General features: G+C 45.1%; 1 protein-coding gene across 1 annotated transcript in view; it reads left to right on the plus strand.

Annotated features, from left to right (window-relative positions):
* Positions 1-14,564, plus strand: part of CDKAL1 (CDKAL1 threonylcarbamoyladenosine tRNA methylthiotransferase) — a 629,759-nt gene extending 615,195 nt beyond the window's left edge. The window contains exon 14 of the mRNA XM_079147924.1: positions 14,284-14,564. Coding sequence (XP_079004050.1) covers positions 14,284-14,472 — 189 coding nt within the window. The 3' untranslated portion in view covers positions 14,473-14,564. The remainder of the gene's footprint in view (positions 1-14,283) is intronic.
* Positions 14,565-15,822: the final 1,258 nt, after the last annotated feature.

Here is a 15,822-nt window from a genome sequence, read left to right on the forward strand (position 1 = left end):
AAGGACCTAAGTGTGTGCGCACACGTGTGAATGATTGTCCACACACCTGATGAGGCTGACATTTAGTCAGCAAGAGATTCACATGTCATTTTCTAGAGTAATTCCAAACTTTGACCCAGTAAATAAGTGACTTAGGTTTCCCTTAGGAAAACCATCTCTATGTGCCTTCTCTTTGGAGAACAAAAAAATTAACAGTGAGGAAGTAAACGTATCCTCAGGTAAGATGCCAGACTGCTGGTCATATGCATACCTTTTTTGGCAAAGCTTACAACCTCTCAACTTTTATGGATCTAGAGAAGTTATGTATAAACAAATGGCAATGCCCCCCTGTTGGCAACGGTTTTTATACTGTTATTAATTCTAGATCTGATACCTTCACCCTGCCCCCTCCCTTATTTAGGTAAATGTAGCAGGCCAAAAATTGGAACAGTCTTAAGTTCACTTGAACAAACATTTGGTACTAAGGAAGTATTATGAACATTCTGTGGATGTGGTGGCCCACCTGTAATCCCAGCAACTCAGGAGGCTGAGGCAGGAAGATTGTAGGTTCAAGGACAGCCTGGCAACTTAGCAGGGACTGGGGAGGTGGCTCAGTGTCAGTGCTAGAGGGAAAACTCCAGTGTTCAAGAAGCATTAAGAAGCCCAAGGAGCCACCTTTGTCCGTTCCCTCTCATCAAGAATGACACCATGGTTCATATTAGGTGCTTATGTGAGGTGGTGCTTCCTTAAGTTGACATTCACAGGATTAGAAAGCATTTATGATAGAGGTAGCTTTGTGGTATGACACCTTTATGTTCAAAGCTGAACTTGTTGCCATTCTTTGCTAGTTTGTTGCACTGCAAGCGTTTTAAGAGTGTGTTTTTGCGTTGGTCACATCTTGGTAGAGGAAGAGTTCTGCAGAACCTGGTGTGGCAGGTACTGGTACAAAGTCTTGTTTATCTTGAGATGCGATCCATCAAACCTCATCGCCTGCTCTTCAAACTCTTCAGTGCCTGAGCAAGCCATGAGGACAACACAGAAGAAGGTTGTGAACCCTTTAAAACAAGCCCAGAGATAGTGTCTTCGTATTGTGAGTCAGATGAGATGTGGTCTTGCAGAAAGTAATAGACGGTGGGCAGACACCATGGTTTTCTTTCATTTGGTGCAGTCCATATCTGAGGCTGGACCCCTCAAGGGCAGGATAGCTGTCACCATGCAGGGGCCCATCAGACCCATTCCTGTGGTAGACATCAAGGCAAAATCATGTAGAATAGAATCAAATTCATTTGATCACACGGCAGAGAGTTTAATAATTTATGTTCAACTGCATGAGCAAAGCCCTGTTTACTTTCCTATCACCAAAATAAAAGAAACCACCCATCCAAGACAAGGAGATTGGGGTGATTTGCTTGTGCGTATATGTTCAATTTAAATTTTTTTCCTCGCAACTGTAATGACCTGATAGCAATTACACATTTGTGGTGAAGGAAAAATTTCACAAGAATAATGTCTGATGCAGACTCACTCGTCCCCAAACGTGACAGAAAGGCTGACAATGTGCTCTTGTGTGACTCTGACAGTGGTTTTAAAATGTAAGCAAAGAGGGCTGATTAATTCCAAACTCAATTTTGTTGATCCTGTTATGTTCCAGGGTGCCTGTAAGGCTGATGGGCTATGCAAATAACATTTTTTAAACAGATCTCAAGAACTATAGAATACCGACAAGTTTGATTTGGAGATCACTTGCGTGTTCTGACTTATATTAAGATGCTCCTGTCTGGGGGGTGCCTAAAAAATTAATGGAGAAAGATAGCTTGGCACCCTGAATCCCCCATGTGTCCTGGTATCTGGTGGTGACATGAAGCCCAGGAATGAGTGCCTGACAATCTGAGGAAGGGAGCTGGCATGTGTGTGCACTCGCAGGGCCCCTGACACCTGCAGGTGTTGGGGACAGGAGCTGCTCTGCAAGCCAGGAGGACAGGTGGCAGCGCTCCTGCAGGCTTCTTGTTCGAGCAGAACCAGCCCAACTGTTCCTCCTTTAAGCACACTCGCAACATGTTCGAGCGTGAGCACGTCACGTGTGTGCCCGTGTACCCATGGGTGTGTGTTCAGAGACACTCAGCCACGGGCCACGGATGGGTCCCACTTACTCAGTGTCAACCTAGCTGAGAAGCATCTGCATAACCCGAAGCTGGCTCTCCTGGACTGGCCTTTTGTAGGGAGACGGGAAATAACACCATTGCCTCCACAAGCTGCAGTGACAAGGTCTCAATCCTGAGGGTCATTTTAGTAACCACATAGCGCCTGGTTTTTCTTAGTCACCTTGGGTTGCAAATGCAGCTCTGATGTGTTGCTGTGGGGCTGTGCCTAGTTGTTAGGCCTCTGTGAGCTGGGTGGTGGTGTCACAGGCTAGCTCCCCGACTCCTTCCTGGGTAGCTTGGAGATAAAGGAGAGAATGGTGTAGGGCATTTACCGCCCTGCCCCATGTGTTGCTTCTTCTGCTTAGGATCTTTACAGCTAGCTGGTCCTCTGTCTTCCTTGGCTGAATTCTTACGCTCTGGTTCTGCAGCCTATTCTACGTTAGTTCATCAGTATTTCTAGTGAGACGTCGGAATGGCATGACCCGTGTCACTGGGGCCCAAGCCCATGCAGTCCTCGAGAGGGATACTTGCAGCTGCACGGAACACACATCTCTCTTGCAGAAGGACAGGTGGGAACACCAGCAGCCACGCAGCAGCACTGCCTGCCCTCTCCACGGTCTGTCTCCTGGCTGAAAGTCCTGGGAGGAGACAAATCTGGGTGGCACTGGAGGCCCACTTTCTCCCCATTGTTCTTGGTAAGCACCTGGCTCAGCAGGCCTGTGTTAAAGTGTGGAGCTGCGGCTGAGCCCCTGAGCTCCCTGCATCCTCCCGGAGCCTGCGTGGTCAGCCAGCCGCAGCCCTGGCAGTGCCCTGCCCCCGTTGCTTGCCGGTGTGCAGAGCACCGTCCTCTGGCCTCTGTGCAGCTAGCTCCTCAGACAGCACTGAGCACACTTCCTGGTGGGATGAGCCTGAAGGATCACTGGTGTCTCAAGAGGGACTCTCCTCCCAAGATGTCCACATCTTAGTTTTAGAAGTGGCAAACGTGCTACCGAAGGGAACAAAGTGATTTCCAGATGTGATGAAGGACCTTGAGATGGGAAGGTGGTCCTGGACTATCCAGGTGGCTGCAGTGTCAAGCATAAGCATGCTAACAAGCCACGCTACTGGCTTTGAAATGGGGAAGGGCCATGTGCCAGTGGACACACAGCCCTGCCAACACCTTGATCTTAGAGAGTGTAAGAACAGGTTTGTGCTGTTCAATATCCTAGATTTACAGTAATTTGAAAATACTCGTGCACCACGCTGTTTCTGCATCATAGCTTTCCCCCAGTGATGCTGTTATGTTTATACCGAGTAGTACTGGTGACGTACAACTAGGTCACCATTACCTGACCACCTAATAAGAAACACAACAGACAAGTGGCATTTCACATGGAAGAATGTTTGCACCTGTGTAAGAGATTCTATAGTACTAAGGAACAGGTAGAAACGCCCAAACCCATTCAGATGGCATTGTCCCGGACACTGGTGGAGAGTAAGGCCAGCCCTGTGGTCAGCATGGGGCAGGAGTAAGCCAGACGTCCACTGCTGTGGATGGGCACCACCAGGAGGGTCAGAGTACAGAACATGTGGTCCCACAGCAGGTGGGGTTTTCCTGAAGCAGGTCACGCCTGATTTGAGGCCTGAGAAGACGGTAGCAAGAGGAGGTAATAGATGATGGTCCTGGTTAGTAAGAACCTTCACAGAAGGCTCCCTCCACAGTCTGCTCACAAACCCAGGAGTAAGGGGCGGGCTGCCTGTAGCTGCCCCCTCAAGGACAGCGTTCAAGACAGGACCTCCTCATCCTGCTGCCAGGGGAGGCTGAGTGTCGTCCAAGCACACTCCTGTCCCCAACAACACTACAGCCCTTTGTGATAAACCTCCGCTGTTCCAGGTGCCTGATCTTTCCAGCAACATCTTACGGTGGAGGTTGGTTTTCCTCCCTCCCAGGAGGAGGAACTGGGCTTGGAGAGCTCAGTCCTGCATGAGCTCACGTGGCTCTCTGAACTCGGATTCCGTTTCTACTCTGCCAAAATTCAAACTCAGGCTCTTCCATATGCCGTGTGCCTCCTGACAGTGCATCAGGGACATGGTATCAGAAATACCATGGATGGATCATTGCTATTTGAGAAGGGAATACAACACTTTATAATTTTGCCAAGAGAATATTGAAACCATCTACATATTCTCTTAGGACCACAGCCTACCATGGAGTATGTTAACTGAGGCTTTTGGGGGGGGGGGCCATGTTTTTCTTTTTCTGCACTCATTTTTTTTTTCAACACAGGATAATGGCATTAAATGTGACATTCCACACACCCTCCTCTCATCCCCAGTCACCCTTTCCCCCTTCTCCCCCACCACATGCTTTCCAATCCTTTGTACTCACTATTGTACTTTTTTAGGTCAAATATTTTTAGCTTTCCCTTGTAAGAGAATAGGAAGTCCTTGTCCGTGTCTGCCCTGTTTTACAGAACATTTTGCTGCAGTGATAGTATTTCCTTTTGTGAATTGAACCCAAGGCCTTACAAATGCTAGACAAGTGCTCTACCACTGAGCCACATCCCCAGTCCTTTTTATTTTATTTTGAAACAATGTCTCATTAGGTTACCCAAGCCAGCTTTGAAAACTGTAGTTCTCCTCCCTTAGCTCCAGAGTATCTGGGCTTACAGGTATGTGCCACCACACCTGGATGACAGTATTCTATTCTTTCTGAGTAATACTCCATTTTGTATGTATACAACTGGAGAAAACACCAAAGAATAGAAAGATATCTATGTCCAGGGATTGGACAGATTAACGTTGTTTAAATATCTGCACTCCAAGCAATCTACAGATTCAGTGCAGTCCTTATGAAAATAATGATGCTTTCCACAGAACTAGAAAAAAAAAATCCCAAAATTCACACAGAAGCACAAAAATCCCTGAACAACCAAAGCAACATTGAGCAGGAAGAACAAAGCTGGAGGAATCTCAAGTCCTGCTTTAAGACATACTACAGAGCCACAGTGACCCAAACAGCATGGCACTGGCATAGAAACAGACCACTGGAACAGAGATCCCAGAAATAAGCCAGGTGTCTACAGCCAACTGATTCTTGACAAAGACGTTTTAGAGTGTTAGTGTTCAGGACACTATACCTGTCCTAACAACCTCTGATGACAAATGCTATCGTTACTCTCCATTTCCTAAGTGAGGAAATAGAGAAAAAAAATAATCTGCCTAAGAACCATCAGAAGAACGTGGGATTGGAGCCCCGAATTCAAGCACTTAATGACCCTCAAAGTTGGTCCTCTTAGTCCCTTGTGGCATCACGTGTGCTCCAGTTAAAGGCACGCTGTCCTTCCCCCATGGCACACGTGTAACTGCTGGAGATGGAGGAGATGAGTCTGTTGTTATCCCTTCCTCTCTGATAGAATTCCAAGCCTTAGCTTCTGAACTTGAAAAAAATATTTTTATTAAATTGTGGTGTATATGCTTGCTTCTGCCTTGACAGATTTATTACTTTGATAGCATTTAATAAGCTATACTTTAAAAATCAGACTACATTTAAGAGTCAGCAAGTAAGTGGGTTTGGAAATTAAGGGAGCATTGAGCGTTTGCAGTGTGTCCCCTCCTCTGTCAGAACTGGATACATCCATGGGTCTCTGATTGGACAGCGGCCAGATCCTGCCTTGTTTCAAGTTGTTTTGTCTTAAAAAGCTAAACATCAAAGTTGACAGTTTAATAAACAATAAAATGTCTTGAATTTGGTGTGTTAGATGCAAATGCACCTTGAACTTCACGGATTGGTAATGCCGATTATGTCCGTTAGGTTTAGAGAAGGTCAGCCTCTTTCCTTTCAGGGACTGTTGGTCGCAGTGTGTTTTCCTCTGAAGTGACTTGTAGCATCCACTACTCTGTATGTGTCATCAGCTTTTATTTTTGACTATAATTTCACTTATGAGCACTTTCTATTATCGAAATGCTACATTATTTTCTGTTCAAACCCCTGCTTCTGACCAGAAATCTGCCAGGGTTGTGCTTTTCCACGTTCGAGAACCTTCATGAGGAAGGCCCAGCATGTCCCAGTTTTCTAAATTACTTTTCCTTAAGCAACAGAGCCGACTAGCTACTGCTACTGCTGTCTGAGGAACCTTCTGGGTCTAGTACTAAACCAGGGTCAGACTCCGGTAGTCGATATCTCAGCTCAGGAAGGAGTGTAAATAGTGGAAGTGGCACAGGACAGGACGTTGGCCCGGTCCCTCCCTGCTGGGTCGCCACACCCTCCTTATCCTCCAGGGGTGGCAGGTCGGGGGCATCTGGCGTCCACATCTCCCTTATTCTAGGATGCAGTGTGTCCACCAGGCACGGAGGGAGGCTCAGCATCGGAATACTCTGCAGGACCTTAGGTTCTAAAGTGTTAAATGTTTGAGAAAGAAAACAGGTGATGCCCAGAAAACTCTATGGCAAAGGGGTTGGAAGGAGTCAAGGAAGAAATTTTATAAAATTGTCATCAGAAGTCCAAGGACTTACAGATCTGGATTCGGGCCTCAGGAGGGTGTTTGTGAGAGGCCGGAGGTGACGGGGAGAGAGTGCTGAGCCAGCTGTGGCCAGCACCTCCCGCAAGTCCTGTCTCCTGGCCTCTCAGGGCCACTGTGGCTGATCGGCCTCCTGGTCTGTAGTTGGAAAACTGCCCTTAGCAGGTGTTGGTGTGACTGGTCAGGGCAGCAGCCCACGAGGCACGTGGAACAGTGCCCGAAGGCATCGGAGGTCACACTGGGGCGTTGGGTTGCGCGTCTCATGGGTCGCACACCCTCATCTCCCTCTGATCCGTCATGCATTTCTAAACGCTGAGGACCAAGAGTTCAGAGGCAGGCAAGCAGCCTTGCTGTTTTAGAAACAGGTTCCAGCACACTCGCGGGTAGACCTGATCCCCTACCACTCCCACATCTCTAGAAATCATCCAGTTCAGGTCAACATTCTTTCAGCTTTGCTGAGAGAGAGAGAATGTGCCGTACTTGGCTGTGCCTGGCTTATTTCACTTAACACAGTGACCTCCACTTCCACCCATTTTACTGCAGATGACAGGATTTCCTTCTTCTTTACGCCTGACTAATACTCCATTGTGTAACCACAGTTTCTTTATTCATTCATCTGTTGAAGGTCACCTAGGCCTTATCTCAGCTGCTGTGAAGAGTGCCATGGTAAACATGGGTATGCAAGTGTCCCTTTGGTGTGCCGATATCATTTCCTTTGGATATGTGCCCAGAAGTGGGAGAGCTGGCTCATAGGGCAGTTCTGTTTTTCATTTGAGGAATCTCCATATTTTCCATAATGACTATACTAAATCACATTTCCACCAACAGCGTCTACGCATTCCTTTTTAACCACATACTGGCCAGCATTTGTTGATGTTAATATAATAGCCATTCTAATGGTGGATGCTATTTGATTTTGATTTGCATTTCCCTGGTGGGAACTGATATTGAGCCTTTTTTCTGTAAATTTGTCATTTGTATTTCTTCTTTTGGGAAGTGTCTATCAGATCCTTTGCCCATTTTTAATTGGAGTACTATTTTTTGGTAAGTATTTTGAGTTCTTTATATATTCTGGATACTAACCTTGCCAGATGAATAGTTGGCAATTTTTTCCATTTCATAGGTTCTCTTCACTATTTGTTTTTGTGGGAGAAGATTATTAGTTTGGAATAAACCCATTTGTTAATTTTTGGTTTTGTTTCTTGTGCTTTTGCCTGTACCAATGTCTTCACATGTTTCTCCTATATTTTCTTCTAGTAGTTTCAAAGTGTTTGGATATTTGATTCATTCTGAGTCAGTCATGTACAGGTAAGGGGTGGGCATCAAGTTTCAATCTTTCCCATGTGGATATCGAGTTTTTCCAGCATCATTTATTGAGACTCCTTTGTCCGCTATGTACCTTCGTTGGGCATCAGTTGGCTGACCTACATTCTGTTCCGTTGCTCTGTGTGTCTTTTCAGATCATGAAGTTTGGGTCCCTATGACCCTGTAGTTTGTCTGAAAGTCAGAAATTGTGATGTCTCCACCTTTAGCTGGTCAGGGTCTTTTGTGTCTCCATGTGAGTTATAGGATTGTTTTTTTTTTTTTTCCTTCATTCTGTGAAGAAGGTATTTTTATGGGGACTGCATTCAGTCTGTCGGTTGCATTAGGTAGCATGGACATTTTAACAATATTACCTTGTCCAATCCATGAAAACGGGAGCTCTTTTCATTTTCGGGTCTTTTTCAGGTTCTTTCATTAGTGCTTTGTAATTTTCATTGTAGAGGCTTCCCTGGGTAAATTTGTTCTTAGGTGAGTTTTTGTTTTGTTGCTACTATGAATACAATTCATTTTAAAACTCTCATTGAATTTGTTATTGGAGTATAGAAAAGCTCCCAATTTCATGTCAGTTTGTCAACTTGCTACTTGACTGAATGTGTTTATCAGTTCTTAGAGTCTAGTGGTGGAGTCTTTGGGTATTTCTGTGTATAGAATCAATCTACAAACAGGGATAATCTGATCTCCTCGCTTCCAATTTGCATGCTTTTCCTTTGCCTTGCCCAGTTGCTCTGGCTAAAACTTCTAATAGTGTATTGAATAAGAGTAGTGAGAGTGAGCACCTTGTCTTGTTCTCGAGCTGAGGAAATGCTTCCAGCTTTCCCCATTCAGCAGGATGAGGCTATGGGTTTGTCACATATAACCTTTATTATGCAGAGGTATGAGCCTTCTATGCTTAGTTTGTTCAGGGCTTGTATCACAAAGGGAAGTTGAGTTTTATCAAATGTTTCTTCTGCATCTGTGGTAATGAAAGGCTATTTTTTCCTTCACTTTACTTATGTTTATTGACTTACATATGTTGGATCATCCTTAAATCCCTGGGATGAATCCCTCTTGATCATGATGAATGATCCTTTTGGTACCCGACTTAATTTTATTTGGTAGTGTTTTGTTGAAAAATTTTGCTCTGTGTTCATCAGAGATATTGATCTATTTTTGATGATGTGTCCTTTTCTGTTTCGGTAACAGGAGAGTGCTGGCTTTATATAGGATGAGAAGCATTGGTGTTAGTGCTTTGAGTTTGATAAAAAGCCATCAGGAGTTTTTTATTACTGATTCTGTCACTTATTGTTGATTCATTCAGGTGTTCTGTGTCCTATTGGTAAGTCATGTGTGTCCAGAAAGTTGTTCATTTCTTCTACGTTTCCAATTTGTCATCATAGTTTTTCATAATGATCCCTGATGATCTTTTGTGCTTCCGTGTGATCAGTTGTAATGTCTCCCTTTTCATCTTTATTTGGATCTTCCTTTTAATAACTGAAGATTTGTCCATTTTATCTTTTTAAAGATTAAATATCAATGAAGCAAAGATTTTTAAGTCTCTCTACTCTGAGCTTTGTTATTTAATTCCTCTAATTTTGGGGTTTTCTTGCTTTTCTGTGTCCTTGAGATGCATCATTTTTGTTGTTGTTTTTTAAATTTTTTACAGTACTGGAAATTGAGCCCAGGACTTTGCACATGCTAGGCAAGCACTCTATCACTTAGCTTCAACCCCAGTCCTTTTTTAAATATTATTTTTGAGATAGAATCTTGCTAAGTTGCCCTGGATGGTCTTGAATTTGCAATCCTCAGCCTCCTGAATAGCTGGGTTGTGCCACAACTTGCTAGTTTTTTTTTTTTTTTTACTTTTTTTACAATAAATTTCCCTCATTTCTTTTGCTTCATTCCACAAGTCTTAGTATACTGTGTTAGTTTTCATTACCATTGAGAAATTTTGCTTCCAGTCTTCAATGCCTCAAAAGTATGTTGTTTAGTCTCCATACATTGTATTATTTCTAAAATTTGAATTCTGGTTTGATTTCATAGTGATCAGAAAGAATATAAGATATGATTTCAGTATTTTTGAATTTGCTTGGAATGTTTTATAAATGTCTATTGTTTTGTCTGAGTGGTCTATCCATTAACAAAAGTGGCATGTTGAAATCCATATTAGAGCCTGTCAGAGCCTGTCTTTAGATTTAATATTAATTAATTTTTTGATAAAATTAGATGCTTCAACTAGGTGCATATAAGTTTATATATTCTTATTGATCCCTTGATCATTATATAGTTACTTTGTTTCTTATAAGTTTCTTCTAAGTTTCCATCTTTTTTTTTTTTTTTCATTCTTACAAATGAAATTATATTAGGTTTTATTTTAAGAGACAGGAAAGGGATTTATCAAACTTGTCATCGCAAAGAATTTAACAACTTCGGTGAGTGGGCAGACTTCATCACACATCTTGGGTGTCCCAAGTGTTGACAGTCTCATGAGACTGATTCGTTAGGTTGCCTGCATGTATCCTTTAATATTAATTTCCATCAAGTCCAATATCTCCACTCATCATCCACAATTTGTATATGCTCTTGTTGTAAGTCTGTCCCATAAGGAATTTTATGTCAGCATCAAACTTGGTGACAGACTCACTGAGTCCTGAGGGACAGTCAACCAGGGCAGGTAGATTTTGCTCATGAAGCAGCCAGACCAGACTGTCCCCAGGTGGATGAGAAGGGCTGGTGCAGCTCACAGTCATTGGATCTTATGATCACTGCCAAATGCAACCTGAAGCTTGCTTAAAAGTAGGAAACCACCAAAGACCACGAAGACCTTGAACTTTCTCTGAAGAAGAGGCTCCTCGGTGTTGCATGACCGATTTAAGGAAAGATTATTACATGCCGCTCAGACTGATATCTTCCTGTCAATTTTCTTGGGTGCCTATTAGGAGTCAGAGGTTCTTCAAAGGACTGAGAAGGAGGATGCTACGGTTTGGGCGTGGTTTGTCCCTGGAGGGTTCAAGTGTTGTAGATTTCGTCATTAGTGTAGCAGACGGGACTTGCGTGGACCTAAGTTTCCATCTTAAAGTCTATTTTGAAAGATATAAGTGTAGCTAGTCCTGCTAACTTTGGGTTTCCATTTACTTGGATTATCATTTTCCAGCCTTTGATTTTCAGTCTGTGAAATTTAACTTTCACTGGCAAAGTGAGTTTCTTATAAGGCAGGGTTTTTTGTTTTGTTTTGTTTTGTTTTGTTTTTTTTGGTATCTTTTAGCTAGAGAATTTAGTCCATTTACATTCAATGTAATTATTAATAAAGAATTATTCCTTTCATTGTGCTGATTTTCTTCTAATTGTTTTCAGTGTTCTTTATTTTCATTCCCTCATATTTACTCTTGTGGTTTGGTGGTTCACTGACTGTAATGATAGTGTTCTTTCTTTTGTGTATCTACTCTTCTCTTGGCATTTGTAATTTCATGTAACAGTAATTGGTTTTCTTTCAATTCCCGATTTAGGACTCCCTTAAGTATCTTTTGAGAGGTTGGGCTGATGGTCATAAATTCCCAGTTTTAATCTTGGTTATTTTCTTTCCATTCTCAGAATATGTCATTCTACCCCTTCTGGTAAGGTTTCTGATAAATCTGCTATTGTTTCAGTGGCAGAATGGGGATGCCTTTATGTTAACTTGGTACTTTAAAAAATTTTGTTTTACACTTTTGAGAGTTTGACTGTAATATGCTGTGAAAATTATCTGGTCATATCTATTTGGGGTTTTATAAGTGTCCTGTATATTGATCGGTCTACATCTTTCCCTAGATTATGGAAGCTTCCTGTTATTTCATTGAATAGGTTTTACAGGCCCTTAAACTTTACCTCTTGACTTCCAGTATTCCAAATATGCAGGTGGTATCCCAAAGATCTTGAATGTTCTCATTTGACTGGAATATTTCAAATGACCTGCCTTCAAGTTCAGATATTTTTCTTCTACTTGTTCTAATCTTTTGTTGAGGCTTTCAACTATATTTTTAACCTTTCTGATTCCTTTTCAATATCTCCCTGCTGAACTTTCTAATTCAGATCCTGCATTATTTTCCCAATTTCATGCGACTTCATTCTCTTCTGTCACACTGAAATTTTTAAATTCTTTGTCAGATATTTCAGCTATTTCAGTGTTTTTGGTATCAACTGTTATGTTGGGTTCTTTTGGAAGCATAGCACCTTGGGTCCCCACCCCCATATTTCTTGCTTCACCACATGCAGTAATCTCAACATAAGGAATCCAATAACTATATCATTCTTATGGGGCGGCCTTCCTAAAAAGCAACTTTCTTTTGGAGCTATGTCTTGAAGTGCTGGTTTATTGCGTAATGTTGGCTTTGTTTCTAGCAGGGCACCACAGAGTAGTCTTCCCTGCCTGTGAGTTTGGTCACATTGTTTACTATATCTGAGGTAGAGACACACTCTCTCTGCAAGTCACACAAAAGTAGGGACACCCAGCCGTTCAGGCACGTATGGGGTGTTCACTGTGTGGCTGCTACTGTAATGGGATTGGTGGTCCCTACCTGGTGATGGGCACTTCCTCGGGCACCACTGAAGCTAGCTCAGCAACTAGCAAGGGTCTCTGGGCCTGATGGCACCAGCAGTTTGAGGGACCTGAAGCACTTGCCCCCTGACCCGAGTGGGCACAGATGCTTCATGTGGAGTGGCAGGGCCAGAAATGGAGCACCCTCAGGGCACAACAGGACACCAGGTGAGGCACAGGGGTTTCCACATGGGGTGGCAGCAGGACCCGTGGTGTTCCTCTCTGCCAGTGCTGGGATGGTTCCTCCCTCGAGCAGCACCTCAGCAACGTCGCAGGCCCTGGGGGCGGTGGCCAGCCTCCCACAATACCTAGCAGAGTCGCCCTTGATTCCCCCCAGCCCCTCGGCCCACCCTTCGGCCATGCTGCTGCTGAGGCTCCACCTACCTCCATCGGTACAGCTACACGGATACTCCACATTCCTTCCCAAGGTCGCCATAGATGTAGGAGTGCTGTCTTGTTACCGTAGGCTGCTTAGAAGAAATCAGTCATCAGCACATTCCCAGCTCCAAAGTGTGATAAGGACGTCGGTCTCGAGAGAGCCGTCTCCTCAGGTGGTGAGTTGCCGTGCACCACTGAGCTCCTGTGGAGGGGAGTGGGCTCCTCGTTGGGGACTCAGTGCAGGGAGACCTGCAGGTATTGGCCCCGATGCCCGAGGAGTGCAGGAGTAAATAATGGCTGTCCTTTGGGTTGAGGATTTGTCCTGGTAGCCAACAGCTTTAGTAATTTTGCAATTAGTCTCCCACAGTCGAAGCAAGAATGTTTCCACATCTATCACATGTAAATATCATTCAGCAGATTGAGTGGTAATTTCCCCAACTCCTTACCCACTCACCTGGATCCACATCCTGTTGGTCTCACATCAAAACCTGCTGTCCCTTCTCTCCATCCCTCTGCCTTGTCCTAGCACATGTCCCCATTACCTCCTCCATTCCCCTGAGCACCACCCCGGGCTTCTGCTGGGTGGCAGGTCTTGCTTGCCACACAGAAGCCAGAGGTGTGCAGGGCCTGTGGCAGGATGTGCGACCTCCTGGGTGCTGGAGGGGCCTCCTGTGCTCCAGAGACACGCTCTCCTGCCCCTTCCCCTCCCCACCTCCATCTCTCAAAAGCAGGTTTTAGCAGGGGAGCCACAGTATGAGGGAAACCAGTGAGTCCAAGGGTGAAAATCTCAAACGAGTCAAATGACAGCTTTGGGAAACACACACAGCTCTCCGTGTCCAGGAGCTCCTCCCTCTACGTCCTAAAAAGCAGTGCGTGTGGGTTCCTGGCTCCTTGTGCTCGCCCCCAGGGGTTTCCCGGCCTTTTCTGGCTCGCAGCGATGTGGGGAGAAGGAAGTTATTTGTATGGTACACCAGGTACGTGGGGCCTGTGGGCAGGGAGGTCCCTCTGGTGACCCCGCCCCTCCTGCCGTAGACTAGCTGCAAATCTGTCCTAAGTAACATGATTGCTGAATGAAGTGGCCTCCATATTTGTGTGGTGGTGTTTTTTTCCCTGTCATTCTGTTGTGGAGTGGATGTGGGTACATTCCTAAAAGATGCATCTGTGACTTGACTCCAGTCTACATAAAATCGTGCCTCGATTCTGCATCAACTGCCTTTCATGGTCACGCGTGGTTCCGGAATATCACGAGCTTGTTCTGCCTGCAGGGGCCGACTTAGCTACCTGGGCTGTCTGGACCGCGGTGGCTGTTCAGCTGCCGGTCTCGAGGGCACCTCACAGAAGCTCAGCACTCGGTTGCTACAATGTGGCCTTCTCGACATGTTAAGTCACTTTTTCTTCGTTTCTCTCTTCATAGGAATTCAGAAATAGGCGTGGGACTCCGGGTTCGATGCACCCTACCTCTGCTGCAGCCCGCCGCGACTCCGGGAGGTCCAGAATGGCTCTGCAGGTGCAGGGGCTCCATCCAGACTGTGCGCTGGGGGCGGCCGTGGGCCTGGCTGTGGCCGCCCTTCTTTTTGCATTTTTCATCAAGGTCTATAATTAGAACTCGCCTCAGTGGAGCAGCTGTGAAGGACACATTTCTAAGACGTTCAGAGAACAGGGGAACAACCCCCGTTCTCAGAGGCAGCGTCCTCTGCAGCCCCCTTCTAACCAGGCTCACCTGTCTCTCCTCGACTGGGCCCTTTGCTGTTCCACCCACAACCGAACCACAGCTGGCCTCGCACAACTTTCAAATTAGACTCCTTTGGGCTTTTTTCTTGCAAGAAATGCAAGTGATTGGGGGGGAAATGCCACCTTCAAGTTCAAACCTAACTATACGACAACTCTAGTCCTATTTTCCTTATGTGGAAGAATTTTGGATCCTAATAAACACTTTTAGCTCTGCCTTCCTCTTCATCTCTGTCTGGAGTCCCTGTGCTGCCGACACTTCACAGGAGGTGTGTACCTGGAACGTTCATATAAAAGAAACCCATTTGTAGAACTTGAATCCTTTCAGACTGTGGAGAGTACCGGCCACTTCAAGGACCATTGCCAGTGTTTTGTGAGATGCGAGAACCGTCCACTCACCAGCAGTGACTTGTCCAAAACCATGTCCCTTTTTGGACATTTTGGATCAATTAGGTCATTTTTATTTCTACCTGATGCCTTGGTCTTCACTTAGCGATTTCCTTCACAGAAGGTGTTAATGTCATGAGCAGGCTGTTTATCAGGATTTAAACACAGCACGTGGTGTGTGTGAGTACAGGAAAGCAGCTGCCTGTGGTCCCCATAGATGGTCTCAGCTCCAAATCTAGACCTCATCGAGCTTCTCCTATGACGTGTCCTCTACGGAGCCCTAACTAAAATTTATGTCATCGGTTGATGAATTAAAAATACTTGTAGCCAGGCACGATGGCACACATCTGTAACCCCAGCAGCTCAGGAGGCTGAGGCAGGAGGATTGTGAGTTCAAAGCCAGCCTCAGCCATGGTGAGGCACTAAGCAACCTAGGGAGACCCTGTGTCTAAATGAAATACAAAAAAGGGCTGGAGATGTGATCAGTGGTCGAATGTCCCCGAGTTCAACCCCTAGTCCAAAAAAATATATACCAATGTGCACACACCCCGGGAGGGTGGTACATTGCTCCTGCGCCCACTGTGCACCTCCATGATTGAACTCTTGGCACACGCAGGTCTGTGTTAATGAGGCAGATGGGTTCCACCATGCCACTCATTTAATAAAAACCTTGCAGGGATCAAATCCTTTGCAGAGCTTAGATCACACTGTGTGGGACGCAGGGTGAGCGTCACACCTACAACTCATTAGAGACAAGGGGGTTGTATTTTTTAAGTAGTCTTTTCAGATCTGCCCTTGTGGGGGAGACATGGGGAGTGAACCAGGGGCGCGCCACCAT

The sequence above is a fragment of the Sciurus vulgaris genome (assembly GCF_902686455.1).
Source record: "Sciurus vulgaris genome assembly, chromosome: 7".
NCBI classification, from domain to species: domain Eukaryota; kingdom Metazoa; phylum Chordata; class Mammalia; order Rodentia; family Sciuridae; genus Sciurus; species Sciurus vulgaris.